The sequence below is a fragment of the Nannobrachium achirus genome (genome assembly GCF_963921795.1).
Source record: "Nannobrachium achirus genome assembly, chromosome: 19".
NCBI lineage: Eukaryota > Metazoa > Chordata > Actinopteri > Myctophiformes > Myctophidae > Nannobrachium > Nannobrachium achirus.
This window is the reverse complement of record NC_137826.1, coordinates 55994152-56009853: the sequence shown is the minus strand read 5'-3', so window position 1 is coordinate 56009853 and position 15702 is coordinate 55994152. Positions and strand designations below refer to the sequence as shown.

General features: G+C 44.3%; 1 protein-coding gene across 1 annotated transcript; it reads left to right on the top strand.

Moving 5' to 3' along the window:
- The first annotated feature begins 630 nt into the window (after positions 1-630).
- sap30l (sap30-like) lies at positions 631-15268 on the top strand. Its single transcript, XM_080749691.1, has 4 exons — positions 631-974; positions 6108-6230; positions 7773-7871; positions 13203-15268. Exons 1-4 carry the CDS (start codon positions 783-785, stop codon positions 13329-13331), a joined length of 543 nt encoding a protein of 180 aa, XP_080605817.1. The 5' UTR covers positions 631-782; the 3' UTR covers positions 13332-15268.
- Positions 15269-15702: the final 434 nt, after the last annotated feature.

Below are 15702 nucleotides of genomic sequence, written 5' to 3'. Positions count from 1 at the left end.
TCATCCTTGACCGTCTTTACCAATCCCAACTTTATCCGAGTCGTCGCGCCAGGAAGCGACAAAACAACGTCTGATTGACCTCTCGCCCGGCCAATCACATCTCGACGTGGGCACGCGGGCCCCGCCTCCCTTCGAACGCCGACCAATGGTCGAGCGGGGACTCGAAGCTGGGGGGCGGGACCTTCTCAGCGCGTCGTCGTCCGTCGGCTCGTTCATTGTACAAGCTGTTCTGATTGTTTCAAACAACGAAGCTGCGCTTCATTTAACCTCCTTTAACTGCCCTGTTTTTTAAAATTAACCTTGCAGTTTTTCTTATTTTTTATATCCAAGCCGGGCTGTGTTTTAGAAAGCAGACGTTGCTCTTGTTGAAGTGTCGTTTTTGTTTAATTCTAAAAACGCACGTTGTGTTTGTGTCACCATAGGAATTCACTGCGGCGGCGTCTTGTTAGCCGTTAGCATCCAGGCTAGCAGCAGCAGCAGCTGTGTGAAGATGATGTGACAAACAGACTCACACCGCGGTGTCTGGGAGGAGAAAGGAAACTCTAAAAAGTGCTCATTTTTGCACGATTTATCCGTTTTTTTATCTTCTTAAATTCTCGTCTCGACGCTTCGGAGGAACGAGCGCCGCGAAGAGAAGAGACGCCAGGCTAAAGTTGCTAAAAACAGGCTAAAAACTTTGACCCAAGTCGGGAGGGAAGAGGCGACAACGAGGGTTGTTACATTGGGATATCCCCAATATAAACACCGAATATCGGGGTGATATTTTGTACAGAATCCTCGCTATGAACGGGTTCAGCACGGAGGAGGACAGCCACGACGGACCCCCGGTGGGGGGTCCGCCGTTCTACGGCCAGAGCTGCTGCCTGATCGAGGACGGCGAGCGCTGCGGCCGCTCGGCGGGGAACGCCTCCTTCAGCAAGAGGATCCAGAAGAGCATCAGCCAGAAGAAACTCAAGCTGGACATCGACAAGAGCGTGAGTTTAGTGGGTTAATAATCAATACTATTGATTGATTGATTGATTTATTAGCAGTTTGCAATAGGAAAAAAAGTAGTTTCATGACGGCACAAATCACTGGTACAAGGTCGACTAAATGGAGATCCTAGAACGGCTTATTTACACAGGAACCACACTTTATGTATCTCATATAACGTGTCGTGCATCATGAATGCCTTTCGATCAACTCTGATTTGTGTGCATCTGTGCTAAGATAGTCTTCTAGCTATCACATTAGATCCAAGGCAACACTGTGTGTGTGTGTGTGTGTGTGTGTGTGTGTGTGTGTGTGTGTGTGTGTGTTTAACTTATATGCGTTATCCCGTCGCTTGCCGACAACCGGCTGATTTAACGCGATCTAACAAAAGAGCAGCCAGTTAGATCTTGTCATGTTGATCAGGCCAGGAGAGGAGAGAGAGGGAGGGAGGGATTGCATGTGGAAAGGGGACACGCCAGGGACCACCAGCTTCCCAGTGTTTTAGCTTCAGACTTTTCTCGGTAAAGCGCCATCATCATCATCACATCGAGTGACATGATGTCGGTCGCTTGCCCGAAAAGGGAGTTCGATGATCGCGTCCCACGGTCGGCACTGCAGGCGACGGCGTCGCACTTGTTTGGCACAAGGCCGGCTCTCCTTTGTCGCCACTGGTCGCACTACGGAGTACACACACACACACACCCACACACACACACACACACACACACACAGGTTGATGTTAGTCTTCAGCTAGGCTACTAATAAACATGACGCTGCATGCTTGCATTCTTGGTTGTCTTGTTTAGCACTCTCTACTAGCCTGGCATTCATTTGTTACTTAAGATCTTTTTTTTTTTTTTTTTGCACGACTAGTGAGTGTTGGATGGAAGGTTTGTGTGTTTAACGCCCCTCTCTCCTCAAACACATGAGATGAAAAACACTTGTTTTCTCCCTTTCTTCTGGTGTTCCTCCTTCCAGTCAGTCAGTCAATCAGCTGCTTAACTATGGCTAACATGTTAGCCACACGGCTAGGAAGACAAAACGTGATCCTTTTTTGTATTATTTTAAACTAACTTTTATCTGGGTGATCGGGTTTATTAAACCAGGGTCTGTCGCTGAGCTGAAGTGTGTTGTTGTAGTGCGTGTTTTGAATTGGTGTATGTTTGGTAGTTGTGTGTGTTTACAGTTGGTCAAAGCAAGAGAGAGCCTGTTGTTGTCGGTAAAATGGTAGTCTACACCCCATACCCCGGAAGGACGGTCTGCACCGTGATTGGTTGGCTGACTCTCGGAGCAGCAACAATGCCCCAAAAGTGTAATAATCCACCCTGCAGACAGCTGTGAACTCTACCGTCTGGTTTGGGGTGATGCATACAAAGTGATTGTGTGCACACACCTCTAACCATGCAGAATGACTGGCTTGCTTTTTCTTTCATCACTTTGAGAAGTCATACGATTTGGTTTCCCGGCTGTTGCTGCGACAACCACAATAGCCAATCCCAGCTCGACCGCTCGTCCGGGCCATGGGATCGAGTCTCTACCCCCCTTTAAAATGGCTGTTGCCAAGGAAGCCAACAAAGGTGATTCGATGTTGAGGGGGGAAAGTAACCGGTGTCACTTGAATAAACACAAATGTGTGTGTGTGTGTGTGTGTGTGTGTGTGTGTGTGTGTGTGTGTGTGTGTGTGTGTGTGAGAGAGCTGAGCTGTACTTTGTGTCCTGTCATCTTGGTGTTTATTCAGTCTGGTGTGGTTGTTTCTTTCAGTCCATGCTTGTGTGCCAGAGAGTTGCAACGTGATTGTTCACATGTTTGAGAGAGCGTGGCTGGCTGCAGGAGTTCTGAGGATTGATTCACAGACGCAGAGAGAGAGAGAAAGAGATCTGGGTGGTTTAAAACACTGCTGTCGGCTGAACTGGCGACACTGAAGATGCCGTTCAACACTCGTTCGTTCCGTCCCATCGTGTGTATTTGTTGGACGTGAAGGGAAGCGTGTTTGTATGACATTTGTAAAAAGTAATGTTTTGGGATGTGTTTTTAGAGCAGATGCTTAATGTTGCAAGAGACCTGGAATAGATTGTATGCCAGACAGTGGATACATTGAACCAATTTTCAGCCGTGACATCCCTATTTTGGACATGTTAACTTGTAGGCAAAACAAAAACCGTCCCCTGGAAATAGCAGACCTACAAGCTCGCAGAACACGTCACGTTGCAAAGTGGTTAAAAGCTTACAGACGGAAAATGATGACTGCTTTCATTTTTCTTTGTCTGTACTGGAAGAGGCTGAGCACCTTGTACTGTATGTCCTCATTCCCCCCCTGAACGGCCCTAATTATAAGTCTTTCAGATAGCATTAGAATAGACCAGGCCGGGGACCCCTTAGTTGAGAGAGAGATGAAGCAGGGACCCCCACAAATTGTTCATAGATTCCATATAGTGTCCTTGTTTGACAGCACTATCTATCCTCAGTATATTTTGGATTCATGTCGATTTCAGATATTTAACCGCTTGAACCGTCAATACTTAATAAACTTGACCTTTCACTCTGTACTTAATATGCTCTTTTTCCCCTCTACACTAAACCTCTTTGCGTTGTGAGCTTGTAGATCTGCTATTTTTGGCTAAAGTTCTCAGAATATGGATGCTATAGGGTTCAAGTGGTTAACATAAAAAAGGAGAGAAAAAGTTTCTATCACACAAAGATTTGTAGGACCCCCTGTAGTAACTCTGAGGACCCCCTAGGGGTCCCGGACCTCCTGTTGTAGACCCATGGAATAGCTTTGCGGCAGCCATAATCCCACCGGCTGAAGAAGCGTGTTCCGCCAGGTGTTAATTGAGGTCGCACAAAGTGTTGGATTCTCTGCAGCCGTTTAAATATAGCAGTGCACTGCACCGCCCCCGTTGTACTGAAGCTGTCCCTGAACCCCATGTGTGTCAGTCCGCTTTGTACTTGATTTCAGTAGTGGAGCATTTATGTGCCCGTAGCGATGTCACCCACCAAGACAGATTCATGCGCCTAGTGCTCTACTTTCAAAATGGCCTGCATTTCTGTTTGAAAAGACATGCATGTCCCAAAGCCAAATACACCCAGAGGGCATCGCAGTGGGCGTGGTTTACTGGTCCCACTAGAAAATATCCCCTTCATTTTCCTCATAGACTTTCACGAAAATATCTCTAACAATTATGTTAAGCCTAGAACCAAGCCATCCAGGATTGCTGTGAATCATGACCATAAAACCTTTGTTTCTGTGAAAAGAACATTTTGAAAATCGCTAAACAAAGTGTAGTTTATTAAATGTAGTATATCAAATAATTATTATGTTTTCACATAGGTATCAAAGGTTTTATGGTCATGATTCACTGCCATCCTGGATGGCTTGGTTCTAGGCTTAACATAATTGTTATAAATATTTTTGTAAAAGTCGATGGGGAAAATGAATGGGAGATCTTTTAGTGGGACCAGTAAACCACTTCCGCTGCGATGCCCTAGTGACATAAAACATCATATATTTGATAATTTGGCCTGCGTTCTTTACCTCTACTTTAGCCTCTCTCTCATATCTTCAACAAAAGCTACAAATGGTGGAGCAGCACACTTCTTCTTACCACCTGTGACCTGACAATAAAGATGATAGAAAAGGACAAATCAGCACACCAAATGGCCCGTGAAAAGGATTTTTAATTTGTTGTGTGCAGATCTTTCTGTTGCTGCTGCGTTTATATAGCGCCTTTATACAAATTGTGTTACCGTGTATGTATTAATTACATCGACCCATTCATTCACACACACAGGTAGGGCTGTCACAATTATTACATAATCGTCTAATCGCAATTATTTGAGGTAATCGCAATTATTTTGCATAATCGTCATAATTGTTTCCATGTTGAGAAATGTAATATAGTTTCAAATACTTGAAAAAAGTAGTGGAAATAGCAGATCTACAAGCTCACAACGCGTCGCACTGCGACGCGTTGTGAGCTTGTAGATTGGCTATTTCCACTACCAATGTTCTTTTTTTAAATATAAAGTTGTCACATATGTCAGTAAATTATTTTATATTTAAGTTATGTGTCATAATTTCCAGGTGCAACTTCAAAGCCTAAAAGCCAAACAGAAATGTAATTGTCAATGACATATACACAATTAAATCGTTAATCGCAATTATTTGAGTGACAAATAATCGTCATGTGAAATGTCATAATCGTGACAGCCCTACACACAGGCAGCATATTAGGCAGCCATGAAAGGCACCTGCCAGATCCGATCTCGCTAATCGCAGTTTGGGGTGGATGACGATGTTCTGTTTAAACATAGTCCTAGTCTATTGTACTGTTAGAATGGGCACTGTGTGTGCATTGCTGTGTAGTCCCAGGTTTCTAGAAGGTGGCATATCCAGCCATGTCCTGTTCCGTTTCATTTTCCCATTGCTTAGCTTGATTTGCTCAGCACAGCAGCAGGCCTGAACTGGTAAATGCATATCAGCCAATTAAACTTGTCTATGAGAAACTGGGACAGCCTGAAACGGGTATGCCAGCTTGTGGGAACCCAGGTCCACACGATCAGAATTATCACACTAGAGGTTTACAGGTGTAAAGAAGTGGGTGAAAATTGTTATTGCGCTCAACATAGAGCATTGCAGCAGGCAGTGGGTCTGTCTGACCTTCGCTTCAAGTCTTTTGGGACACTGTGACGCACCTAGTTTGGTGTTAACAGTATTACATCTCAGGTCAAGCGACTCGGAAACTCAACAATGATGAAGTACAGAACATGTACCGTATTTTCCGGACTATAAGGCGCACTTAAAAGCCTTTAATTTTCTCAAAAAACTACAGTGCGCCTTATATATGGATCATTCATTGACATTGACATTCCCTTTAGCACAGCTCCATCTGTTTGATGCATAACGCAACGGTAGCGTCTATTATGTGCGCCTTATAGTCAGGTGTGCCTTATATATGAAAACAGTTTGAAAATAGACCATTCATTGACATTGCGCCTTATAGTCAGGTGCGCCTTATAGTCCAGAAAATACTGTATGTACAATTCCTCAACACATGTTATACGGTTTCTCTGTCCATGCTTTGAGCAAAGATGTGTTGTATGAGTCTGTGAATGATTATTGTTTTGTTGTGTTGCAGGTGCGTCATCTGTACATCTGTGACTTCCACAAGAACTTCATCCAGAGCGTCCGCAACAAGAGGAAGAGGAAGACCAGCGACGACGGAGGAGAGTCTCCTGACCACGACGTAGAGGTTCCAGAGGTACGTACGCCCCTCTAGTGGCTGTCACAGTTATTACATTATTATTATCTCCTGACCACGTAGAGGTTCAAGAGGTACGTTATTACATTATTATCATCTCCTGACTGAGAATAAACCAATAACAAAACAAAACAGTGACAGAACAACAAAACTATATTTGAGACCCGTTTGAGCGAGTGTTAGGGGGCTAGCCAGTAGTCTGAGAGTGTCATTATTCGTTATTAGCATCGGAAAGGAATCTTTCCCACTTCAGATGGAATGTTTTTATTTTTTATTTTTAATAAAGTTTAATTTTAAAACCTCTCTCACACTTATGCCAGTGTACCAGTGATCCCCCCTTGCCCAAGGTTGCCTACCCCTGTTGTAGATTGTAGATGTGCTATTTCCAGCCGCAGTATGAATCAAGAATTTGCGGTCTGTCAGAAAGCGCTTTGAGCTGGCAGTGCCCGCCTGCCTGCCATGCATTTAGTTTGTATGGTAAAGACACTCTGCTCTGAGCGTCCTGCTTCAGCGCTCACTGCCTCCGCCCTGCTCTGCATTTGGAGCAGCAGCCTTTGTGCTTCAAGCAGAGAAAAGCTCAACCTTTTTTGATCCTCCTTGCAATCGGAACAAGCACTACGTTAAAAACAGAAGGCTTTCATTGATGGTTCAGTGAAGCTGGGCATGGGGAGAGACGCATAGCAAAGATAGCCGGAACGGGACTCGAACACGCAATGCGGTATCAGGCTGCATTAGAGCCTATATGTGGTATGCACCTGGACCGTTAGGCCAGCGGGCGCCCCCACATCTTGAGCTTTGAATGTAGTTGTTGATTAGTTAGCAGCCATTCCTGCTACGGTTGTGCCCCCCCCCCCCCCCCTTCTCTGCAAATCTGGTTTATTGGCTAAATTCACAAACTGACAACTGAAATAAATCATACAAGAACAATGTAAATGGCTCAAAAGTAACATGTGTTGTGTTTTCTTTATGCCACTTTCCACGCCACTTTCACTTTCAATTATTCAACTCTTAACTACACCTGAAAACATCTGTAATAAACTGCAATCGATTAATCAAGGGCTTAAATAGTTGCATCAGATGTGCAATCTGGCCTGACTAGAAGTGTGTTGACTTGTTGACCGTGATTAGAGCAGTTAGAATCATGGCTAAGCCTAAGGAATGGTCAGAAAAGTTCAGAGAAGAGATTATTGCTTTTTTTTTTTTTAAAAGGAAAGGGATATAAAACAATTGCAAAGACACTGAATGTTTCAAAAAGTACAGTTTTTAGCAAGTTCTAAGTCAAAGGAACAGTTGTGACACTAATGAACACATTTGTCAGAGGGGGTTGAATAATTTCGAGCACAACAACTGTATCTGTTCTATTCTGCCTCGTGTTGCTGTCGACATTGCTGATTTTTGTGTGTGTGTGTGTGTGTGTGTGTGTGTGTGTGTGTGTGTGTGTGTGTGTGTGTGTGTGTGTGTGTGTGTGTGTGTGTGTGTGTGTGTGTGTGTGTGTGTGTGTGTGTGTGTGTGTGTGTGTGTGCGCGCGTGCGTGCGTTTCAGGTGGATCTGTTCCAGTTGCAGGTGAACACACTGAGGCGCTATAAGAGACACTACAAGCTTCAAACCAGGCCTGGTCTCAACAAGGCCCAGCTTGCAGAGGTAAGGCACCTGGACAGCTGACAACAAGACAGACACTTTTTGCCCATACGTGAACTCAGGGTGCAACAGTTAACCGGGACAAGACGCAGTCTAGGTGCTACTGGAGGGGAGTGCACGTGTGCGTGCGTGCGTACACTGAGGCTGCGCGGAATGTTTTCATACCTCAGTATTTATGTAAGCTCTCCATGGCTATAAAATGTAGCAACAGTGAAAACTAAACATTCTTCAGTGTTCAGCGATTATTAGTTCAGTGAGGGTATAGAGGACGTGTTCTGGGTTGGTGTTCTGATAAAGCACGGTAAACTAAACTACTCTATGTTAGAGTGGTATATTCTTTTCTGTAGAGATGTGCTTGAGCAAGAGACTTAACCCCCAATTAGGGATGGAAATAGGAAACGGCCAATATCAAAAATCGGCAGGTATGATATCAAACCGGACGAATCGGTGACCGGCAGGTCACTGACATAAATACCGGTTTTATGCCAATTGTGTCTATGGCACTGCACAGCATGATGCTCTGGTCCTGTGACTAAAGTAAACATTAGCAAGTAGCAGCCAGTCTACTTAGTGGCAGCCTACAGAATACAGACGGTGCCTTTGCAATGTAAGGATATATTCCATAATCCTGTGTCAATGTCGTCTCCAAAAAGAAGGGGGAAAAAAAGCATGTGTCACCTGCTTTCCTCCTGCCTAGTCCAGACGGTCATATTAGACTGGATATTGTCTGTGATTTTGGATATTGTACTATTGTGATTGATTTGGCATTAGTGTTCTTCTAGCTTATTGGTACTCAAATTGAAGTATGTCTTGTAGGCCTACTTGGCCTGGAAAAAAGGGTATTGGAGCAACCCTATTTTCTAGTTCTTAGCTAAAGAAATCGGTATCGGAAAAATCGGTTTTGGCAGGTCAGACCTTCATAAAACCGGTGGATCGGTATCAGCCAAGAATTTTGCAATCAGTCCATCTCTACCCCCAATCGTTTCTGACGAACAGGTCGGTGCCTTGCATGGCTTTCGCCGCTGTATGTCTGTAGCGAGCCAATCACAGCCAGGCAGTTTTGTGCAACACCTTTGTACAACAAAATATAAAATGGGCTTAAGGGTTGGCGATAGAGCCTTTCTGTGTGGAGTTAGCATGTTCTCCCCGTGTGGTTGGGTAGATGCCCTCACAAAAACATGCAGTAGTCCTATGCAGGTTTCTATACTACCTCCCCCTAGCCAGCCAGGTGCTCCCCAATTCCCCTGGCGCGGCAGGGGGAGAGCGGAAACCAGGACTACAGGTTAGGTAGTTGGCACTGGGTGAGAAAATGGGTTGCAAAAAAACGTGGGATAAAAATTATAGGGAAAAAAATGGGCTTAAGTGGTTAATCAGACTAGTCGATTTAGTCCTAAAATAAAGACAAACTGTTTCAAGATTGTTTAATTAGTAATGAATGCCATTGATATAATTGCTGGTTGCAGCCCTAATGTGAATGGGGTTGTAATCATTAAGTCATAGACACATTCATTCTCTTGTGCAACTTTAATACTAACATAAAATCAGTGTTCGCAGAAGAACAGGAGTTTGTGGTCCCAATTATTTTTCAGTGCGCTTTTCCTACAGATTATGTTGGGACCGTTGGGTGCATAATTCATGTTTCCAAGTGCATTTGGTCATTTTCCTGTTGTGAGGTGTGGCCCGGCTCTTTTCAGTTAACCCATTTAGGCCTAGAATTATTGAATGCTTTAACCAGTGAAAAATAGCAGATATACAAGCTCGCAGCGCGCTGCGAGCTTGTAGATAGAAAAAGTCGTGAAAATTTGTGCAAATCTTTGAATATATTTATTTTTCAAAGCGAACGTTTGTAACTCAAATTTTGCTTCCGGTAGGTGGTCCCTGGAACTAGATATTTTGAGATGGGGGTCCGTGGTCAAATGCATATCATTTTGGGGGTCCTTCACATGAAAAGTTTGAGAACCACTGACATAGTAGTCTCTCAAGAACAGAATAACTGAGCTCCAGTTAAGTGAAAAGGACCTTTTCTTTGACGATGGCTAGCCCGATTGCCGACATAGAAACATAGGTTTTTCAAAAAACCTTAGAAGGATTCAAAAGACACGATTTTTCAAAAATAGCAGATCTACAAGCTCGCAGCGCGGCACTCGGTGCCGCGCTGTGAGCTTGTATATCTGCTATTTTTCAATAGTTAAAGCATAACATAATTATACCCAATACTGTGTACCCGTTCTGAATGGGTTAAAGCCCTTTGGTTGGTAACTATCCCTCCGTTTACGGGCTGTGATATATTTGGTGTGGCGGCGGGGGCCGGCCGTTCTGCAGTAATTGGTCATGGGGGTGATTGTTGGGAGAACTCACCTAATGGACAGGTGGGCTCAATGTAATCTCACAGCTGGTCCCCCCCCCCCCCCCCCCGGCCCCGGGCTCACAAAATGCCCCCTCTATGCGGCGTTGCCAACGTGGGGCGGGACGTGGGGGTTGTTGCTGGAACGCTAACTAGCCCGTTCAGAACGGGTACACATTATTGTATGTCATTATTTTATGCTTTGACTATTGAAAAATAGCAGATATACAAGCTCACAGCGCGGCACCGAGTGCCACGCTGCGAGATTTTGACCCGATTCTATAAGTGTCTTTTGAATCCTTCTAAGGTTTTTTCTTCTATGTCAGCAATCTGGCTATAGCCATCGTCAAAGAAAAGGTCCTTTTCGCTTCAACTGGAGCTCAGTTGGTCTGAGACTACTATGTCAAAGGTTCTCAAACCTTTTCATGTGAAGGACCCCCAAAATGATATTTATTTGGCTACTGACCCCCCATCTCAAAACATTTAGTTCCAGGGACCACACCCCAGAAGCAAAATTTGAGTTAGAAAACGTTCACTTTGAAAATACCTAATATTCAAAGATTAGCACACAATTTCACAACTTTTTCCGAGTGCCGCGCTGTGAGCTTGTATATCTGCTATTTTTCCACTGGTTAAAGCTGGTTATTCAATAATTCTAGGCCCTAAATGGGCTAGAGTTGTGGCGAGCTAGGCCAGCTGGCCAAACGGTGGGAAATGAATGAAAGCGAGGCTGTAAGTTGAATGTTTCCCCAGGCCTTTTCAGGAGAGGTTCAGGCCCTCCTATTAATGAGCCTTACACCTCATTAATAAACCCGCCAGTCAACAGCTTCCAACCAATTACCGCCCAGCGCCATTCAGTGGAGCTGCCAGCTCCTTAAGTAGAGGTGTGTGTGTGTGCGTTTCCTTCGTTGCCCCTCCTCCAAGGTTGTTGTTATAAATCAAACGCGCCCAGTGTGTTTGGGGTTCAGCTCGGGGTTATTAAGCCGTTTGGACCGGGTGCGCATTATTTTGTGTATTGTTATTTTATGCTTTAACCATTGAAAAATGGCAGATTTGCGAGCTTGTAGATCTGCTATTTTTGAGAAATCGTGAACATTTGAATTTTGACCCGATTTTATAAGTGTCTTTTGAATCCTTCTAAGGTTTTTAAAAAAAAAACGTATGTTTCTATCTCAGTGGTTCTCAAACTTTTTCATGTGAAGGACCCCCAAAATTTTGCCACGGACCCCCATCTCAAAATATTTGGTTCCAGGGACCCCCCCAGAAGCAACATTTGAGTTACAAACCTTTTGCTATAAAAATACATATATTCAAAAATTTGCACACATTTTCATGAAAAAAAAGGCAGATCTTCAAGCTCGCAGCGCGCGGTGAGCTTGTATATCTGCTATTTTTCAATAGCTAAAGCATTCAATAATTGCAGGCCTAAATGGCTTAAATGTCTCCTCCGGGAGGAAGTGGCGTTCTCTTCAGTGTGTCCAGTGCATTTAATGGTTCTCTGGCTGTAATCCCCTTTATCTTCTTCATGTTGCTACCAGAGATGATGGAGCATTGAGTGGAGTGACATCAGTGTTGCTCCTTTGAGCTGCTGAGAAGTTTGTAACTGCCACAGAAAAGTGTTAAATGGAAGGGGAAAAAACATGTGAAGTCCCCGTACACACGTGATCTCTTACGTGGTTGCAGGCTCAAAGGAATTTCATATTTATACTTGTGAAGAATCTTTTCCCACCCATAGATTAAAATATTGAGATCCTCAAGTGAACTTCTTTCCTTTTTTTCTATAAGGGAGACTCGGCCAAGACGGCAGCATGAAAGGTTAATGCAAACAAAACATGCCGCCTCATTCAATACCATCTTGTTTCAATTAATCGTATGCTTTTAATGTTTACCTTCAAGATCTATGTTAGAATTATCAAAATAATACTTGTTTAATTGTCAAGTATCAACCGTTGAATTCAATAGTATACAGGCAGAGAGACCACTTCCCCTAGTTCCAAGTCGTGTTGAAGTCACACAGAGAAGACTTCAGTACATACTTTACTTTAATGTGTTTATTTAGAAGTACAATGCACATTGATGAACATGGGATACATGAACGTCAGTCCAACCAACTGAACACGATGCTGATGTAAACATGCCAGACTGGGCCAGGTTCCCATCTGCACGTCCCCGTGGGGACATGCAGTCAGATTATATGATCTGTGTTTACGTAGTGGCTTCATAAATGAACAAGCACCAACGACCTGGCAAATGCCAGACCCGTTGGGCCAGCCGTAGAGCACAATTAGAGAGTTGGTGACAAATGGCAATGCAGTGTGACCAAGTGTGTCAGGCTGTATCTTACCATGTGTACGCAATGTGCAGATGCATGTACCAGGGGCGTCACAAGGGGGGGGGGGGGCACTGAGTTACTAGGGCCCAAGGTGGAGGGGCCTTTATTATTTTATACTTAAGCTATTGGAAAAATAGCAGATATACAAGCTCACAGTGCAAGCTTGTAGATCTGCTATTTTTTTTAAAGTTGTGAAAATATGTGCAAATCTTTGAATATATGTATTTTTTAAGCGAACATTTGTAACTCAAATCTCGCTTCTGGGGGGGCCCTTGGAACTAAATATTTTGAGATGGGGGTCTTCGGCCAAATACATGTCATTTTGGGGGTCCTTCACATGAAAAGGTTGAGCACCACTGACACCACTTTAAAAAAAAAAACGTAGAAGGATTTGAAATATTCAAAGATACAAGCCTGCAGCACGGCACTCGGTGCCACGCTGTGTGTGTTTATCCCATTTTCACTCCAGGAAACAAGTTAACATTATCACAATGTCGGTAGACATATTTGGTCCCAAAGATATTATGACATTTGATTTTGCCCATGTTGCCCAGCCCTACGTTTTACACAAAGATGTCTGACCTCTTAAAATGGACATTAATTTGTCATTATTTTCTCTCTCTCTCTCTCTCTCTCCCTCTCTCTCTCTCTTTCTCAGACGGTGAGTCGTCATTTCAGGAACATTCCGGTGAACGAGAAGGAGACCCTGACGTATTTTATTTATATGGTGAAGAGCAGCAAGAGCCGCTTGGACCAGAAAGCAGACGGCAGCAAACAGCTGGACTAGACGACCTCCCAACGCCACATCTGGCAGCAAACAGCTGGACTAGACGACCTTCCAACGCCACAGCTACCAAAAAACAAAACTCCAACCGCCGCCCATGACAGTAACCAAAAGAACTACAACTCCCACCACCCACCCACTGCAAAAACGACATTAACCTGGGCCCAGAATTATTGAATGCTTTTAACTATTGAAAAATAGCAGATATACAAGCTCGTAGCGCGGCACCGAGCGCCGCGCTGCGAGCTTGTAGAATATGCTATTTTTGAAAATTCGCGAACCTTTGTATTTTGACCCAATTCCATAAGTGTCTTCTAAATCCCTTTTTTTTTAAACAAAAAACACGTCTCTACGTCAGAGGTTCTCAATCTCTTTCATGTGAAGGACCCCTAGAATTATATGTATTTGGCCGCCGACCCCCGTCTCAAAACATGTTGTTCCAGGGACCCCCCAGAAGCAAATATTTGAGTTACAAATGTTTGCTTTTAAAAATAAAATTTCAAAGACTTGCAAAAAAAAAAAAAACACGATTTTTCAAAAATAGCAGATGCCGCGCTGTGAGCTTGTATATCTGCTATTTTTCAATGGTTAAAGCATTCATTAATTCTCTGCCTAATATGGGTTGCACCTGTACAAAGCCACGAGGACCGCACCGACACGATCTCGTTAAGACTGTCCTCCCTATGTTAGGCATCTAGTCCATTATAGGAGAAAACCTTCATAGAAAGACTGTCCTCCCTATGTTAGGCATCTAGTCCATTATAGGAGAAAACCTTCATAGAAAGACTGTCCTCCCTATGTTAGGCATCTAGTCCATTATAGGAGAAAACCTTCATAGAAAGACTGTCCTCCCTATGTTAGGCATCTAGTCCATTATAGGAGAAACCCTTCATAGAAAGACTGTCCTCCCTATGTTAGGCATCTAGTCCATTATAGGAGAAAACCTTCATAGAAAGGAAAAAATGATCTTTCCAACATTCAACTAAATTATTGTTTTTTTTTAAATAGCAGAACACAACGGCATGTATTTGGTTTGCTATTGTGCTTCGGGGCATATTGTGATGATCACCACTTATGCCAGATTATTTCCTATTTGTTCATAAAGCCCCCAAGAAACAGTTTAGCTCTTTTCACCTTTAACAACACGCCCAGAACGGAGGGTTAAAGTTGGAGCCACCAGGCTTAAAGTAGTTCAAGGACAAACGGCAGCCACGCATAATGTCACTAACAATACGCGACAGCCGCCATCCCCACCGACCACCACCAGGGGTCGCCTGTCCCTGCCCCCTCGTCACAACCCACAGATATAAAAAGCCAGATGCCTCATACGCCTCTGCGGTTCGTTTGAGTGACGTGCAACAGTTGTAGTCCGGACTTCCTGGAAAAAACCAAGGGACTGCTGCCAGTCAAAGTGACTACTGGCCAATCACAACAAGTCTTTTCTGGGACTTATCCAAGGACTACAATTCAGTTCAACAGAGCCAGTTCCGATGTCACAGCTGTTCTTACAGGCTGCTTACGTAAAGACCCGCCCCCACCTTCCTCTGATTGGCCTAGCAACGTCCGTATGTGTGACGCACGTGGAAGCGATGCACACGGATTCCCTTGGGCGGCCCGATGCATATGCACCACCAGAGCCGACGGAGGCGTCTACCTTTCTATGTCTATGGTCCAACCTCTGAAACCGGGAGCCCAGGGTCACGGGGCGTCACGTGACTCGGGGAAGACGAAACTGTCACAGGAGTCTGGCGTTTTGGGTCGCCGTGCGTTCATCTGTGTGTGCGATGTACTCGGCGCCACGTGGACACGTGTGTTGGGCGCTGCTTTGTCAAGCGGATAAACGTGTCTCCTACCTCCTCTCTAGTGCCGGTGGTGGTTCGTTCTCTGACCCTAAACCCCCCCCCCCTCCCCACACCCCCAGTCCTAAAGACAGTTCACGACCCAGGAGTTGACTCTCACACACTCGGAGTGCACATATGTACAAATATATCAGATGTATGATCTACTGTAAGTAGCTGGTCGAATGCCATGTATGATGATTGCCTTAAGAAGAAGAAAACAAATAGTATTTTTCTTTTCTTTTTCTTTCCTTGTTTTTTCTTTTCTTTCTGTGGGTACTTTTTAGGTTAACTTTGGTTAACATTTCTTGTTGGTGTTTTGGCAGAGTGGTCTGTTGTGTTTGGTGTTTCTGGGGGGGGGGGGGGAATGCTTGTGCCAAAGCACAGTCATGTTAACCCATTTAGGCCTGAACACATTATGACGCGATATTTTATGCTTTAACTAATGAAAAATAGCAGATATACAAGCTCACAGCGCGGCACCGAGTGCCGCGCTGCGAGCTTGTAGATCTGCTATTTTTGAAAAATCGTGACAA

Excerpts from the sequence above, each read along its gene's own strand:
- sap30l (XM_080749691.1), top strand. The coding sequence starts at position 783 with ATGAACGGGTTCAGCACGGAGGAGGACAGCCACGACGGACCCCCGGTG. Across the intron at positions 975-6,107 it reads AGCTGGACATCGACAAGAGC|GTGCGTCATCTGTACATCTG; the intron begins GTGAGTTTAGTG and ends GTTGTGTTGCAG. Across the intron at positions 6,231-7,772 it reads ACGACGTAGAGGTTCCAGAG|GTGGATCTGTTCCAGTTGCA; the intron begins GTACGTACGCCC and ends CGTGCGTTTCAG.